Source organism: Pseudopodoces humilis, chromosome 2, assembly GCF_049639895.1.
Source record: "Pseudopodoces humilis isolate 2021_Gansu_Grassland_sample_001 chromosome 2, ASM4963989v1, whole genome shotgun sequence".
NCBI classification, from domain to species: domain Eukaryota; kingdom Metazoa; phylum Chordata; class Aves; order Passeriformes; family Paridae; genus Pseudopodoces; species Pseudopodoces humilis.
In genome coordinates, this window is record NC_142201.1 from 77,663,871 (window position 1) to 77,679,501 (window position 15,631).

Here is a 15,631-nt window from a genome sequence, read left to right on the forward strand (position 1 = left end):
AAAATAATGAAAACCATATCTTTGCCAGTGAATACAGGAAGCTAATTTCACTTATCAGCTCCATCCTTAATGTGCCATCATGTTGTACCAAGTGTTTCATTTGCAAAATACAAACAGACAAGTTCTGCTGCTTGAGAAACATTATGGCTTTTAAGTCAGACAAAGATATTTGTTTGCTTTGCATTGGCCAGGCACAAAACTAAGCCAAAGCAGTGGGAGGAAACAGGCAGCAAACCCCTAGGTTCCAGTTCTCTTCCCCAGCCAGCTGCCTCCTGCTTGCCCTCTTCTGGCTCCTTGGCTTTTGAACTCTTGGCCTCATGGCATCGTGGCTGCAGAAGGAAAGCTCGAGGTGTTTTACCCAGCCTGACCTACATGGTTGTGGTTAGGCTGTTCTCTTCAGTGATACGCACTGTAGCTGGGAGCCAAGGCAGGAACTCCCACTTTCCACCCAAAGGCCAGCAGCATTTCTGTCTTCTTGAGGAAATCTCACCACTGGTCCACAGTGCCAGAGAACACTGATATCTCACAGAGATGTTACAACTGCAGCTTTGATGCAGGCACACATGTTTAGGAGAGGGACGAAACCTCGGGCACATCCTTACCAGTGCTGGAACGGGTGCCTTTCCTTGCAGCTGTGCAGCCAGTGCTGACACCTGGACCTGTCCCTGCTCTGCAAGTATGACCCCAGGCATCCCTGTCTGCCCCACAAACTCCACCTCCAGTCCTGGAGGGGAGAGTGTTTTCTGTCCCCACAGCAAGTCCTGCTGCTGTCATTAAATCTGTTTTGTAGGACTACCATCAATATTAATAGGAATACATTACAAGGGATTACTTGCAATTCTCCTTTTGCAGAGAGTTGCACCAGGCTGCCTTTGTCCTAATTTTCAGATATGGCTTTTTTCACTTAATACATTTCCCCTCTGTATCACTCCCAAAAATTGTACAGGCTGAAACATTTCCAACTTTAACTTGAAGCAAAAAGTATTTTTTTTCCAGATGATCCCTATTTATGGGCTTACAGCACTGGCCAATGTGGTCTCAGAAGGCTGAATTGAAGTAAACAACATGTTGAAATATATTTAGTGAAGTATCATGCAAACCACAGAAGAACATGGAGAGAGAAGAGATTTCTTGGTTGGGTAGTGATTTAATGTTTTCTGTCAAAGAAATCAGATATTAAAAAGGCCTATTAGATCACTGAGCTCAGCTTTCCTGGGCCAGGCCATAATTGTTTCTTACGATAAACATAATTTCAAGTGCTTCATCTAGTTAGATTTTTAAACCCTGCAAATGAAAAGGCGTGTACCCCCACCCTCAAGGAAGAATTCCACAAACTGTCACATCTCCCTATCTCCCACAATTATCTGAACACCCATTTGGCAGATTAGGATGTGCAATAGTAAAGTCATTTTATAGTGTCAGAGTGCACATAACATCACTCAGGGCACAAACTTTATCTGTTGCTCTTCCTTCCCCTAACATAATATAAATGCTGTGCAAATTATGTTAGAACAGTGCAACAAAAAAAGTTATGATAATGAAGGCAGGACTCATTTGACATAATGTCAATGGGCTGGATTTTGGCCTGAAGAAACTAGATCTATTTGCCTGTGTATACATGTTCAGTATGGCTTTACTGAATGACTCATGGAGTCATGAAATGTAAGGCATGTGACACGTGTCAATCAGCTCATTTAATCATAGCACTTTTCTGTGGCAGTAAGGGAGCTGGGTAAGGCTCTGGAGCTGAGTGCTCAGGTGTGCTCTCTCTTCTTCTGGGCAAAACTTGAGGATCTTTTAATTTCATATGGGATTTCTAGTCTTGCAGCAATGCAGTCAGAGCTATTGCATGGCAGCTGCCCCCTCCCATCCTCTCTCTCCAAGCCGCTGGATGTCTATGAATAACAAACGTTTCCACTGCATAACGAGTTAAATTTTACAGCACTTGATCTTGTCAATCTAGCTTTTTCAGGAAGCATCAAGCTGTTCAATAATGTATGAACAATAAAAGCACTGCACACTTGTAGACTAGGTGCATAATTTAGGGAAGGATCATGTAGATTTTGTGAGCATCCCATAGCACCTGCACAGCACATTGCCACCAGGCTGACTGTTCTGGGACATACAGTATGGTCAGTGCAGTCAATCTACAGATCATCTTCTTACTGATCTTGAAAAAGTGTATGCTTTTTGCTCTGTGGTCCTTCACAGAGTGGCTGTGCAGCAGATGGTTGTTGGGTGTGATGCCCTCTGGAAGACAGTGCAGATGCATTTTGTCCAAATTCCAGGTGGAAATACTGCAGCCTCATCAGGGGTTCAAAGCTGGTATCACACTGCTAAAACACAGCATGAGTATATGCTCTGGGGGATGAAGACAGCTCAATGTTTGGATGCACCTGTGTCTCTCAGCCAATCTGTTTGAACAAAGTTAACTTGAAGGCTGCATTAGGAGAAATTTGACTTTCTAGCAGATGCCTTCACAATTCAGCTACTCCTATGGCAAGGGCAGCAGTCCACGCCTGGCTGCAATGTGTCTGCCAAAAATGCATCTGATGATTTCAGGAGGCAGAGTAATCCTTACTTCCTTTGTGAGTTTTCTCCTGCCTTGCTGTTTCATCATAGTGTTTGTTTTTCAAACTTTGCAAAAGTTATGATCATTGATGATAAAAATCTGTTTAAACCAGTAACCACTTGTGCAAATCTATCCCAGCAGGTCAGGGATCTCTGTGAAAGGATGTGATGGTCTCAAGCCAGTATGCTCCACGTCATCAAGATTAAAAAAATATCTCCACCTTACCCTTACACAGCAATAGTTCACAGCCCATCTAGGTGACCTCAGCAGAGACAACAGATTTGGTTTACAGAACTGACAAACTTTGTAAAATTTTCAGGCAGGTCAAGATGCCATGCTGCTTGTAACTCAAGTACATCTTAATTTCAGCATTCTGCTTTCCTTTATGACTCAGTGGCTGGGCAAAAACTGAAGGAAATCCATAGCAGTGGATGGCAAGAGAGGTACAGTTGAATCATAAAAGCTGCCAGACAATTGTGAAGGGAGCACTGGATATTTTTGCATACTTTGAGCAATAGGCTTACAGGGAGAATTTTCAAGAATGTGGATATGTTCACCAAGAAACCAGCTTGTACAAAGACAGGCTTTTATTCTGAAGAATTTATGCACATGTTTAACCCAAAATGGAATAATCCAAGAGCTCAAAATCAGGCCCACATGCACAAGCCTTTGCAGGCAGCAGGACTCAGCAGATGCTGTAAACAGAGCACAAAAACAAAGTTTTACAGGAGCATTGACACGGAGCCCAGTGGTTCATTTCCAAGTACAGCATCTAGAAGGAGTTCAGGTGTTTTGAAAATTGTCATATTGTCTCTAGTCTATACACTAATTTTCTAAGACTGATATTGGGTAAGCACTGGCCCTGTTAAGTATATGTCTGATCTCTATTAGCATTAAAACTCTTTATTAAAAACAATTGCAGAAGGGAAAAATTAACTCCAGAAAAGATATCCAACAGAATTTTTGTTGAGGGCAAAAAAGGGTTTTAGGCAACTTCTATTTGCTGTATTGTTTCCAAAAACAATGAAACACTTTCAAAGTTTATGTTTCTCTTGACATTTCTCAGATACTAAAGTACTGAAAGGCAAGACTGGGAGCCACAAAGGTAACTTAAGTGCTTCTTGTTTAACTAAGGGTTAGTCAACCAAATACTTAAGCATCTAGGCATGCATGTCCTGCTTTCTTTCACAAGACATCTGTGGCAGAACCGAGACTAGATACCAAATTTCTTGAATTTTAAACTGCCTTACAAGTCAGCCTAACTTTCAAATCTGAGTAATGGAAAATGGGTTTAATGGACTATGCTGAAAATCCGAAGTTGTCACTCAAAGCAGAAATAATTTCAGTAGGGGAATAGGTCCCAACCAGGATTCTAAGAATGTTTAGTCATGTGTACTTGCCATTGTAGATATAAAATAAATGAATGGATGCTATTACTGAAATCTGAGTATTTGCAAATGTTCCAATCTTAAATATTAGGAGTAACTCAGCTAAAATCTTTCTTTTACCTGTTTTTCAAACGTAACTACTACCATCCTTGCCAATGGGTTTGAGTTTTGAACCAAATACTTTAACAGCAAATGACTCAAAGTGATCTTACTTGAGCTGAAGAGTAAACTCCACTTTGCTAGTGACTTAATAACACTGATCCTCTACTGCTTCTTTTAAAATTCCTATTTCAGGTAACATTATCATGGAGTTCAGCAAGAAATGAAAGACTGTTTACATAATTTACATAGTTTACTTAAATTTTGGCATTACATTTGGATTAGACGATGAAAACTAATCTGTTCAGCTATCCTCTTCCCCTGGCTTAAATAGCACCATGCTGCAGTGTGTGGGATTCAGACATGGCACAGCAAGTACCTGCACTCTGGCAAACAAACTGCTTTCTCATGTTGGGATGCCATTTCTAGTACACTATTAGGGGGTAAAAAAAACCCCCACAAAACAACAAAACAAAAAAAGCAACCCCCTTCCGTGTATTCCTCTGCAAGCATTTTGTATGGCTGCCTGTGACTGTAACATTTGGACGCATTCCCAACAGTGGAGTCTACAGAGTGTCTGTCTATTGAAGGCGGCTCTGCCTGAGGAAAAGATCCCTTTTCAAATGGATAGAAGGGAAAGGATGGAGGAGAATGTTTCTGTGGATGTGGTTTTACTTATAGTGGCAAAGTCTGAGCTGAGAAACTTTTCAGTAGTTTTCAAAGGCAGATGTAGGTTCAATCAGTCTCCTTTAAGATATGTAAATTACTAATTGCATTGTGCCCTTTTTAGCCAGCCAGTTGACTAAATTATACAATGCTTCATTTTGCAAAAATAGAAAGTATTCCCAGGCAAAGCAAATCACAGCTCTCAAGCAGCTGATTTAAAATTCTTCCTCCGAGAGAAACCTTGAAAACCATGTAACATCCCAAATCTGCTTAGAATTTTTGTAGAGTAATAGCATTCTGTTCCCATTAAAAAATAAAAAATAAAACCCTTCTATCTCATCATCTTTCAAAATAGGAGTTATATAACGCTCGACGTTTAATGAACTTTGATTGACGCCGGCGGGACTGCTTATGCCGAAGCTCCTCTGTGCGCACTTAAAAGCTAAAGAGCACATAGGCAAGGGAAACTGCAGTGATGCCGTGATGCAAAAAAAGAGGTTCATACCCCACATCTCCGAGGCTGCAGATAATAGATTTGCCTCTGTCCTAATTATACACTCCATCTCCGTACATTAGCATGGAGCCTAGAAAACCTGACTCATCATCCCTAACAATCCCGGCGACCTGAGGCAAACACACACTCACAAACACACACACACACACACACACACACACACACACACACACACACATACACACGCTCTCGCATGCGTGCTCCCAACTTCCCTCAGAGCAAACACCTCATCCCGCTCCCCCTGGCAGCAGCGCAGCCGTGTCCCTGCATGTGCAAGCCGCCGCTCTGACAGGGAGAGCAGCTCGCCCCCCGCCCCTGAACCGGGCTATCTCGAGAGGATGAGGATGGCGAGGGCCGGGGTCTGTCCCCGGGGTGGCAGGGGTTGGGGTGGGGGGCTGAGGCCGGCATCTGATCACAGCGGAGGCCCCAGGCGGGACCCCCGGGGACGCTCCAGTGGGGAGCGGGAGCGGCCCAGGGGAGCCGCGGCCGCCGGGACCCCGGCCCTGGGGGCGGGGCCTCTGCGCCTGCTTTGCATGGAGCTCATCCTATTGGCCAGAGAAAGGCACGCGCCGAGGCGCCGGCCCCGCCCCTCTCTGCCCAAGGCTGCCCAGAGACGCCACCGGCCCCGCCCCTCCGCGGAGCTGGCCCCACCCCTCACCCCGCCCCCTCCCGCAGGCTGCCCGGAGATGGGAGCCGGAGAGGGCGCTGCCCATTGGCCGGCGGCGGGCGCCCCGCCGCGATTGGCCGGGGGCGGCGGCGGCGGGCGGGGCGGGCGGCGCGGATTGGCGGGGCCCGCGGGGGTGTGCGCGGGGGGCGGTGGCGCGGAGCGGGCGCTGGGGCCGCGGCCGGGGATGGGGGCGGCCGGCGGTGCGGGCAGCTGAGCGGCGCGGAGCGTCCTGGGCCTCCCCGTCCTGCCCGGCCGTCGCCGCCATCCCCACCACCATGAACCGCCTCGGCTCCGGACCCGTGGGCAGCGCCGCCGCCGCTGCCGCCGCCGCCGCCGGGCAGTACCGGGTGTGCGGCAATTGCCGGAAGGTGCCGAGACAGGTATCGGGGGGCGCCCGCACAGAGGCGACGGGAGCCGCGGGAGAGGCTTGTGGGGGGTGTTGGGGGAGCGAGGGGCAGCGGGACAGAGACTTGGCGGATGGGACACGTACGGCCACAGTGGCGTGAGCAGATGGAAATGGGCAATAGGGTAGCCGTGGGGCGGAGGGAGGCGGTGGGGTGGGGGCTTTCCAGGAGGTGAGTGCCTGGGGAGTACGGGCTGGGCGGTGGTAGAGGGGTGCAGGGCGAGGGGAACCCAGGGGGTGCCGAGGGGGTGCCAAGTCCCGCGCCCCCATCGCCCCTGTCCCCCCTTGGGACGGCTGTCATTTGCCCTTGTCCCAGGCTGCCCCCTCATCCCGAGGGTTGGGGGGCACTCGGCCGCCCCGATGGCGTCGGGGCGGGGGGCTTGACTTGGGGCCGCGCTCATAAAGTTTAATATCCACATATTTCACCGGCGAAATTCATCGCCGCGATCTCCGTCAAGTCTTTGTGCGGGCGGGGGAGTCTAAGATCAGAGCTTTAAAAATGTAAGAAAAGCAGCAAAGAATTGCCAGCCCCCCCGCCCCCCAGTCCGCCAAACCACATCCCTGCAGTGCCCGGCCGCTTCCCGGCGGATCCCCCGTGCCCCCGGAGGGGTGCGGCGGCTGCACCCCCTGCTCCCGACATCTGCCTCATGGGGAGCATTAGTGGAGGTGCTTTTTGTTTGTCCAGTGCAAATGAATTAAAATTGCTGAGCTGTTCAAATGCGCCGAGTCTCCGAGCGCTCAAGATGAACGCGATGCCGGTTTTGGTTTTATTTTAATTCAATCTCTCCCAACACATTTTGCTCCAGGTCTGTTCTTGCAAAAGCTAAGAAAGCCTGTAAGTCAATGAGCTCAAATATTTGCGCTCTTTGTCCAAAAACTGTTTTTCTTCCTCTGTGGGTCAGGCCAAGTGCCAATCAAAGTTGTTTTTCAAGCCTCTCTTCCCTGCAGTAGGACTGCTTTTTTCTTTCTTCCCCTTTTTTTTTTTTTTTTTTTAGGGTTTGGTTTTTGGAAAGGAGGTGTGTATTTAGGGGAGGGGGAGGAGAAACGTTAAAAATCGGGCAGAGAGAGAAGCAGATCTTAAAAATCGTGTTTCTTGAATATTTTAATGGAAACAAAATCTTATTAAATGTGCATGCTTGGTATGTGCAGTTATTTTTTCCATAAACTCTTGGATCATATTACAGTTGATACTTGGTGCTCAGCTCTTAGCTCAGCTTTCGAGAAACGTAATGGATCAGAGAAGCACACATCAGCAGAGTCTGACTTTTAACCATTTCATTGCAGGACCAAATCCCTTCTTGGCTTTAGCTTGCTGCTCTTCCCACTTTAAGAAAAAACAACTACTTAAAACAGAGAAGTTCTGCAGGGTTAAAGCCTGAAACAGCTTCAGACTTGACATATGTCTAAAGACATACAAATTAACCAGTGCCAAATATGTCTGTAGAACAAGCAGGGAGGGAGCTTGCTTTGTTCTGCCAAATAATCAAAATGTTTTGTTGACAAATAAAGTGGTGCTTGGCAGCACTTGTAAATCTAAAATTAAATTTAAGTTACTGATTTTTTTTGAAGCCATATTCCCATCCTGCTGGGTAAGACTTTTTTTGTATACCTCTTTAATATCAGTGGGAGGTAGGTGGGGACAGGGTTAGATGGTACTTTTCTGGTAACGGGAAACTTGCTGGATTTGATTTATTGTTGTATTTTTATTTTATTTTAAAGTAGTTTAGGGATGGTGGTGAAACATAGGAACACATTTGGGTCTGTTGAGGAAGGCAACTTAATGCTGCTCTGCTTTGGCTGTGGTCATTTCAGCTATACAAAATTGGGGAAGAATGAAGAAACTGAGTGACAGCCCATGAAACCCTCTTGAAACACAGGTGATCTGTGCTTTCAGTGGTGGTACTGGGACATCATCGTTCCATCTCTGTTGTAGGCTAGACAATAAAAATAGAAGTGCAAAGCTTCTGACTGTATCTGTCATTATTAAAAAGTTGATGTAATAAAAATCACTGTAAATTTTAACCTTTTGCACCTCATTGACAAGCATGCAAGTAGAAAACGTGGGGGGGAAAAAAAAAAGAAAACGCTTGATAAAAACAAGATGCAAATTGGACCTGAGTCTCAGAGTAATAATCTTCAGATACGTGCTGCCTCATCTGTTCTTTTGATGGTAGTTGTTTTTGGTTTTTTTGGGTTTTTTTTTAATGTTCATGTGATAATATACTGGAAAAAATTATTGTCCTTGAAACATGTTGAATCTCTTCTGCCCTCCTCCGTTATAAGTCTTTATTTGAAATCATTTGAATGCTCACTGTTTAAGTAGAGCTGTTGTCAAAATCATAAGGGGTAAAGCTTTCAACTCAGTGGCATATAATGAAATTTGAAATAGTCTAGCAGGTTTTGGATTCTCATGGGTGAAGGTAAGTTTCTCTTTCAGCTGGGAAACAGGAAAAGCTAGATGCAGCATTTTATGCTTCATCTGATTTCAGATTAATCAAAGTTATGTTTTGTTATGGAAAGTTCTATGAGGGCAGCACTGAGAATCTTGCTAAGGATTCATGGGTTGAATTTGCCTATGAAGAAGGTTTCTCCTATTAAAAGGATACAATTTCCAGTTGGGTTTATTGTTATGGTACTCTTTAGATAATCAGATCTACTTGCAGAACAGTTGTTGCTAATCAGAAGGGCTTAGACAGTCACAGATACAACAACTGCATCATTATTTGACTTAGGAGAAAACAAAAAAAGGGCAACCAGTAATAGGTGATGCTGTCTTGGGTTTGGTGAGTGAACTTGTTGAACAGACAACCAAGGCTACTGCTTTTAATCAGTTTAAAATAAATGTGAGAATGCCCAAAACAAGATGAGTAGCTCTGGTTCATGGGATGGATGGGCAGCCTCTGTAACAAAACTGTGGCATACCAGTGGGGAAAAGTGCTTAACAGGACATAGGAGTGCTGTTGCCAGGTCTTTCCTAGAGGTGGCTGAGAATTGCTGCCGCTTCAGTAACCAGGACAGCTCCAGCTCTCCCCCTTGAAAATGCAACATGTAGGGGAGTCCCTGGGCAGGGGAGCTCCAGGGTGTTATCCTGGAGCCTGATGGAAACCCAGGGTTCTGCTGCCTAAACAAAATCAATATCCCAAGCAAGAAAGAATATTATATAGGAAGAGCTCAGTATTTCTTTGGATAAATAACTGCTTCAGGAAGGCTTTTAGGAATAAGCAAAAAGGGATAGAAAAATCCTGATACATAAAAAAATGTAGGAACAGAGGGGATTTGCCAACTGTTCAAGTTTGGTTGCAAATTGCAAAGCATATGAAGTAAAAGGTTCTTTTACATGTACATACAAGTTGGTAGGAGAGAAAAGTACAAACATGGTTCCAGGATTAAATATTTGGTTTGTGTTAGATTTCAGTGAGGGAGATGGAAGGGCAGTGGCAAGATGGGTGATGGGGGAGTGTGGTTTAAAAGCAGCCTGCAGTGTTGGCAAGGTGGAAGTGGACCCAGCTTAGCTGATCCTCCTGGCTTGAGCCAGTGTCTGCGCTGGAGTGAAACATAAAGGCATATGAAATTCAGGACTTTCCTGGTATTTATAGACCTACCCATCCAGGGTGATCATGTGAGAGGGGAAATACCCATAAAAATGATGGACATAATTTGCTCCTCACCCTCCCATGCCTGTCTCCTTCTTTAGTACAACTCTCAATACTGTACAAAGTTACTAAAGCAAACATGAAAAAATATGTATGACATTATATCACCAGAAGTAGGTCATACTAGACTAATGTAGTGGTCTTCTATTGATAAGACAGCTGCTAGAGTGTCCTCTTCCAAAAGCTTTGGACTAAAACTGCACTGTAGTCATTAAACGTCTGAAGTAACATCAAAGGTTGAATTTGACACTGCAAGTCAATGCAAATTAAATGTTTGTATTTACTAACGTCAAATGTTCTATATATCAAAAAGTTTAACTAGGTTTGAAAATTACTTGGGCAAATTCATAACAGAAAAATGAAACAGCACACGTAAATATGAAATAGCATCACCTCTCAGTATAATTTCTGTATGCGTTCCTGGCTGTTAACATGTATCCTATTGTCCCCTGGCAGTGACAGGTTACTGGGCAGGAGGGACCTTTGATCTGACACAGTTTGTCTATTTTTCTGTTACTGTTAATTACAGTGATTGGGAACTGATGAGAATGGGAATTATGGTGGGCCATGCTGAAAGGAGAAATCACTGTGCTGAGAGGACAACACAAGTGATAAACGTTGTTGGTCCAGGGAGAGAAGGATATTTCATGGAGAGCTGGGAGATCTTGAGCACTGGCATAGTTAAAGTGGTGTGAAATGTGAGAGTTACAGGCTTGGCTGTTTGCTGCAGATTACTTTTAATAAGAACAGCTCCTTGGAAGGAGCAGGGAGAAGGATGTTGATTCAGGAGGACCAACACCTTACTGTCACCCTGCAGGGCTGGGGTGTTGAAGAGGAGGGAAGCTGGGAAGGATAGACCCTAATTAAACAGGCACAGAGGGGAGCTGGCTGGGTGCAGGGAGAAAGGGCGTACTGGTTTTGCAGAAGGAAGCAAAAAAAATTTTTTTTTTAATCCAGCAGAAACAAAGGCTGAGAGGGGATATGATCAGTGTCTATAAATACATCTCATGGTAAGAGCAAGTGAGGAGAAATGAGCTCAAGAGTAGATGGATGTAATATGGTCATAAATACATTTAGGCTGGAAAATTGAAGTGTCCACAGGTACGAGGATCTGGAAGAGTTTGTTCTAGGTCTGATGCTGCCAAAAAAAGCACTGGCTTTTAAGATAGAAAAATGTGTGAATGTCATTAAATGATGCCCTGCTTACAATAGCACTAGCCTAAGCTCAGGGAGTTGAAGTCATATCCAAAAAAAAAGAAAGAAAAAGACACACTTTCATTCACATTATTGTTCTGTGTGGGTGAGTGAGAAAGTAGCCCAAAAGTGAACCAAAAATAGTTTAATGTCAGGTCTCATAAGCCTGTGTAAGCTAAAATATGTGTGTCACTGTGAGTCATGAAGATGCATGGAGATGCTGTTACCTGCACTGTAAAAATCAAGAGGCCTTTCAAGGATATCTCAGCTATTTTGAGGGAAGTAACCTGGTTCAATCTATTCTGAGTATAGGCAAATCAAAGTTTCTATGCCTTTGCTTGGAAAACACGCTGGGTTTCCCACAGTGCAGCATCTCTTTTTTTTGTTGCTGTTGAGTTGCATAGTCTAGTTGGCTTTGGAAATCTCATCAACAAACCTTGGCTGTCACAGAGAATCTTAATTTGTAAAATCAAATTATGTCTTCTACAGTTTGATGCCTCTTAATAATAATCTCCCTTTACATTGTAAGGGATGTGAGGAGCTGCCTGGATGGCTTTAAATCTCCAGTGTGTTTTTTCCTAAAGGATTTCTCAAAATTATTTGCAAAATCTGTCATGAAAAATCAACTCTGTTTGCATTGGTTCTAATTTTAGCAACATTCTGTTGTGTAAAACATTGTGTCTGCCTTCAGTGTTTGTGTCTTCCAGTCCCCTGGAGCACTGGTGAAACATGGTGAAACCAGCTCAGGTCACTCCCCCAACTAATCCTACATGCACAGCTGAAGGGACAAGATGGAATTTTTAGGATCCAAAAATGTAAAGCAATAAATAATAAATAAACCAATAGCAACAAACCAAACTTTTGAAGGCAGTTGAAGTTGATACCAACAGGCCCCTCACTCTCATAATTCATTCTTTTTATTTTTTTTTTTTGAAAGATTTGATAAAAAACTCCCAACAAACTAAGAAGAAGGTTCTTTCCTGTGAAATAAATGCAGTGAAAATCCAGAGTTGACTGGTTACTTTCCTTCCCCATCCTCAGGAGTGTTTCAGTGATTTGTATCTTTTCAGAATCTGATCCATTTAACTGATGGTTCTCCCATCCCCCGTGTAGAGTGTTGGTGTTCTGAAATCAAAGGGCAGTATTGCTCTTTGCACGTGTATGCTGGTACTGAGGCTGCCTGGGTTCTCCTATTTTTGCTTTAAAAACTTGTGTTTTCCTAGTTTTACTGGCTGAAAATGAGATGGCAGAGCTATTAAATTTTCATTAGACCTGTAATGAGAGTGGCATGAGTGAAATGAACCTCTGGTGCGTGACGCTGTTTTGCAATGAAAAGCTGTAAGAGGTGGCCTTGTAGCAACCATGCTCATTTAGAATAGTCATTCTATCTAAAAAATCAAAAGCAAAAACACAGTCTTCCCTGAATTACAGGGAAGGAATGAAGGTAAGAAAGGAGAGAAAGTGGGCAGGAGGATTTTCTTCAGAAGAAACTTTGAGGTTTAGTGTTGGGAGTGGGTTAGCCAAGTGTGGAGGTTGTCCTCTGCTAAGACTTAGTTCTGCTGGTGGGAGTGGAGCATTGCATTAGCCAAATCACAGGCTGTGGTTTGGAGATGTGGACTCTGTGAACATTTGCTTTAAATTTATGCATATTACTTAATTAGGGCTTCAAATCTCACATCTCTTTAAATGGCAGTGTTTTGGAATCTGAAAAAAACAATATGGTTCATTAAGCATCCTTGGTTTTTCCTCTCTCCCACATTGGTGAAGGAGCTGCTAATACTCATTTAGTTCTTTATTTGAACCGTTTTTTTCTGGCTAGGGAGATTTGAGAGAGAGAAGATAGTGGTATAATTCTCCCCTGGCTGTGCATAGCTGGGGTCTGGAGATTTTATTATCAGATTTCCATTTACAGGGCTGGAGAATAATGAGGGATCTCAAGCATAGTTTGCGTGTCCGGGCTGAATATTGGCTTTTGTCTAAGTGGGTCAGGATGGACCGGGGGGAAATGGGGCATTTTCCATAGAAAAGAAATTTGAATTGTCAGGAGGGAGACCTCAGTTAATGAGAAATTGCACCTCATCATCTTTGGAAAAACCTGTATGGAAATAATTTATGCTGTTTAATTTCTCTGTTCTTTGCAGGTGTTCCTGTTTGTATGCAGAGGTGCTTCCCATTGTTGTCTCTGCAGCCCAGCCTGGTAGTCTTTGTGCTCTGAGTAGAAGCTATAGGGAACGTAATGCAGATGAGTCAAATTGTAAAATGCCATTACAGGGAGGTAGGGATACTCTCCACAAACAAATTTTTTCTGATTGTTTGCCTATCAGTCAGTCCATGAAACATATTACAGATAGTTCAAAAAATTTTATGCTGTTCTTGGTATGCCATCCTGGGCAGACCAGTGTTACTGATAATAGGGGAGGCCATGACCAAGGGGTATTAATTTTAAATGTCTTTCTTAATCACTAGTTTTAAATTTTTATTATAGGATGCTTCTTGCATATCAAACATTAGATAACTATCACTTGGGGCAAAATACTGGTGTAGATGGTAGTTAATAGTATGTGTTTATGAAGTTGGAAAACTATTTTGTTCCTGTTACAGACCATATCAACCACTGATTTATTCAAATGTCTTCATTCTCGCATATTTCTTAAATTGAGAGGAAGGTGTTTGAAGCATGGGTTTTTTTCTTGTAGGGCATAATCTTTGTGGCAGTCATGGACTTAAGTTAGGGAGAGGATGAACTGGGTGTAAGTGATGGTTCTCAGGGTAAGAGACAGAAGTCTGTTCTTAATCTAAGAAGATATCTTAATTCTTTCTTGAATGTGCCTGGTTACCTGAACTAGGGTAAGATAAATAAACGATAAAACCTCCTGATTAAACACCTTTTGTTGCTGTTAATGACTCATATTACTCTTAAGGTAAGCACTTTGTTTTGTTAGACTAGCAGTGGATTCCTAATGCATACTGAGCTCAGCCCCCAACTTTTTGAACTTGGTAATAGTGTGAGGCTATCTGCAGTCCCCTTCCTCAGGGGATCAGGTGGTAAAAAATAATAATTGAGTGGAATATGAAGTATTCCTGGCTTCATATGTTGGGAGTAGGCTGGAACAGAAGTAATAAGACTTTATCACAAGGGAATATGGCATGGCCAGTGTGTGGACCACCCTTTGGCTGTGGTTTAGGTCTTCCAACATACACAAATGTTAGGTTAATGTGTATGAAAGCCAGGAGGGATCGCATTCATAAGAATTCTTTGGAGTCATAGATCTCTGTTTCCTCTGCGAGTGCAAAAGACATTTGGAAGAAAAGTAAAAGGTAACTTGAAAATCAAGTTTTCATCTATTCAAAATGAGCAATAAAGTCGTAAATACAGTCAATATGTCTCAATTGTTGCAGTTTGGAAAAAAAAGTGTAATTTTGTTTCTGTTTTAAAGCATATTAAATTATGAATCAGTTTTGTCGTGAAACTGAAGAGAAATGTAAATTCTTTCAGAGTCATTTGACACCTTATAGGATAGATTAAAATTGTTCCTTAGAAAGGAGGAATGGTTGCAAGAATGACTCCTCACTTAACATTTTCAAATAAAAAATTCATGCTTCTGAGCAATTGCACATAATGTCAGTAAAACAAAGTTATTTTCATGACAGTGAAGGAATATAAGCTGTCTTGGTGTAAACCATTCTAGAGCAGTACACAGTTGCTTACTCAAAATCATCATTTATTTGTCTCTGGGCAGTTTATTATTGCATTGGATTTGCTCTGGCTGATACTAACAAAACAATTGAAAGCTAGCATATGTTCTCTCCTCTGTATGAATTCTGCAGTTAAAGACTGTTTAATAAGACAGTGTCTTAACAGTGTTGAACCTAATTTAATAGCACATGCTTGTAAATATGTTTAATATCTCCTGCTGTAGTGTGTGGTAAAGGGAATATAGTTACATTATTGTCTAAATGTATCTGGAGGGGTTTTGGCCATATGGTTCTAAATCTGTTTTAAAGTAATTATGCCTATTAACTAAAAAAATAAAAAATATTCCCCTCTGAGTTGATTGACATTCCTCTCAGTAAAGCACCCTCATTGCTGATTAGAGGTGTGGAAACAGTAATTTGTTCTAGCATTTAGAAATTTGATTAGACCTCTAATGAAATGGAGCGCCTACATGCTGTCTAAATATTCTACCTGACACCAGCTGGATCTCATCCAGTGTGGAAGAACACTTGAAATGTTGCTTTACTACAATATGTTTTGTGTCTTGAAGTCAACGTGCTGCCTGCATGCAAATACCCACTGGCTATTCAGCAGGCAGAGCAAACCTTGTGCTTCCCTGGAAATCAGCATCAGGATGTGATTATTCCAGTGAGCACTGATTGCCTGACTGCAATATCTGGCTTAGAGTTAGAAAATTAAGGCAGCTATTTATAGAGAAGCACCCATACTACTAACTCTGTAAGCTGGACTTCAGATGGTT

General features: G+C 43.1%; 1 protein-coding gene across 1 annotated transcript in view; it reads left to right on the forward strand.

Moving 5' to 3' along the window:
- Window positions 1-6,112: 6,112 nt before the first annotated feature.
- The window catches only part of SESN3 (sestrin 3), a 44,608-nt gene continuing 35,089 nt past the window's right edge, over window positions 6,113-15,631 (forward strand). Inside the window, exon 1 of the mRNA XM_014250586.2 lies at window positions 6,113-6,286. Within this exon, the coding sequence (XP_014106061.2) occupies window positions 6,182-6,286 (105 nt within the window). The 5' untranslated portion in view covers window positions 6,113-6,181. The remainder of the gene's footprint in view (window positions 6,287-15,631) is intronic.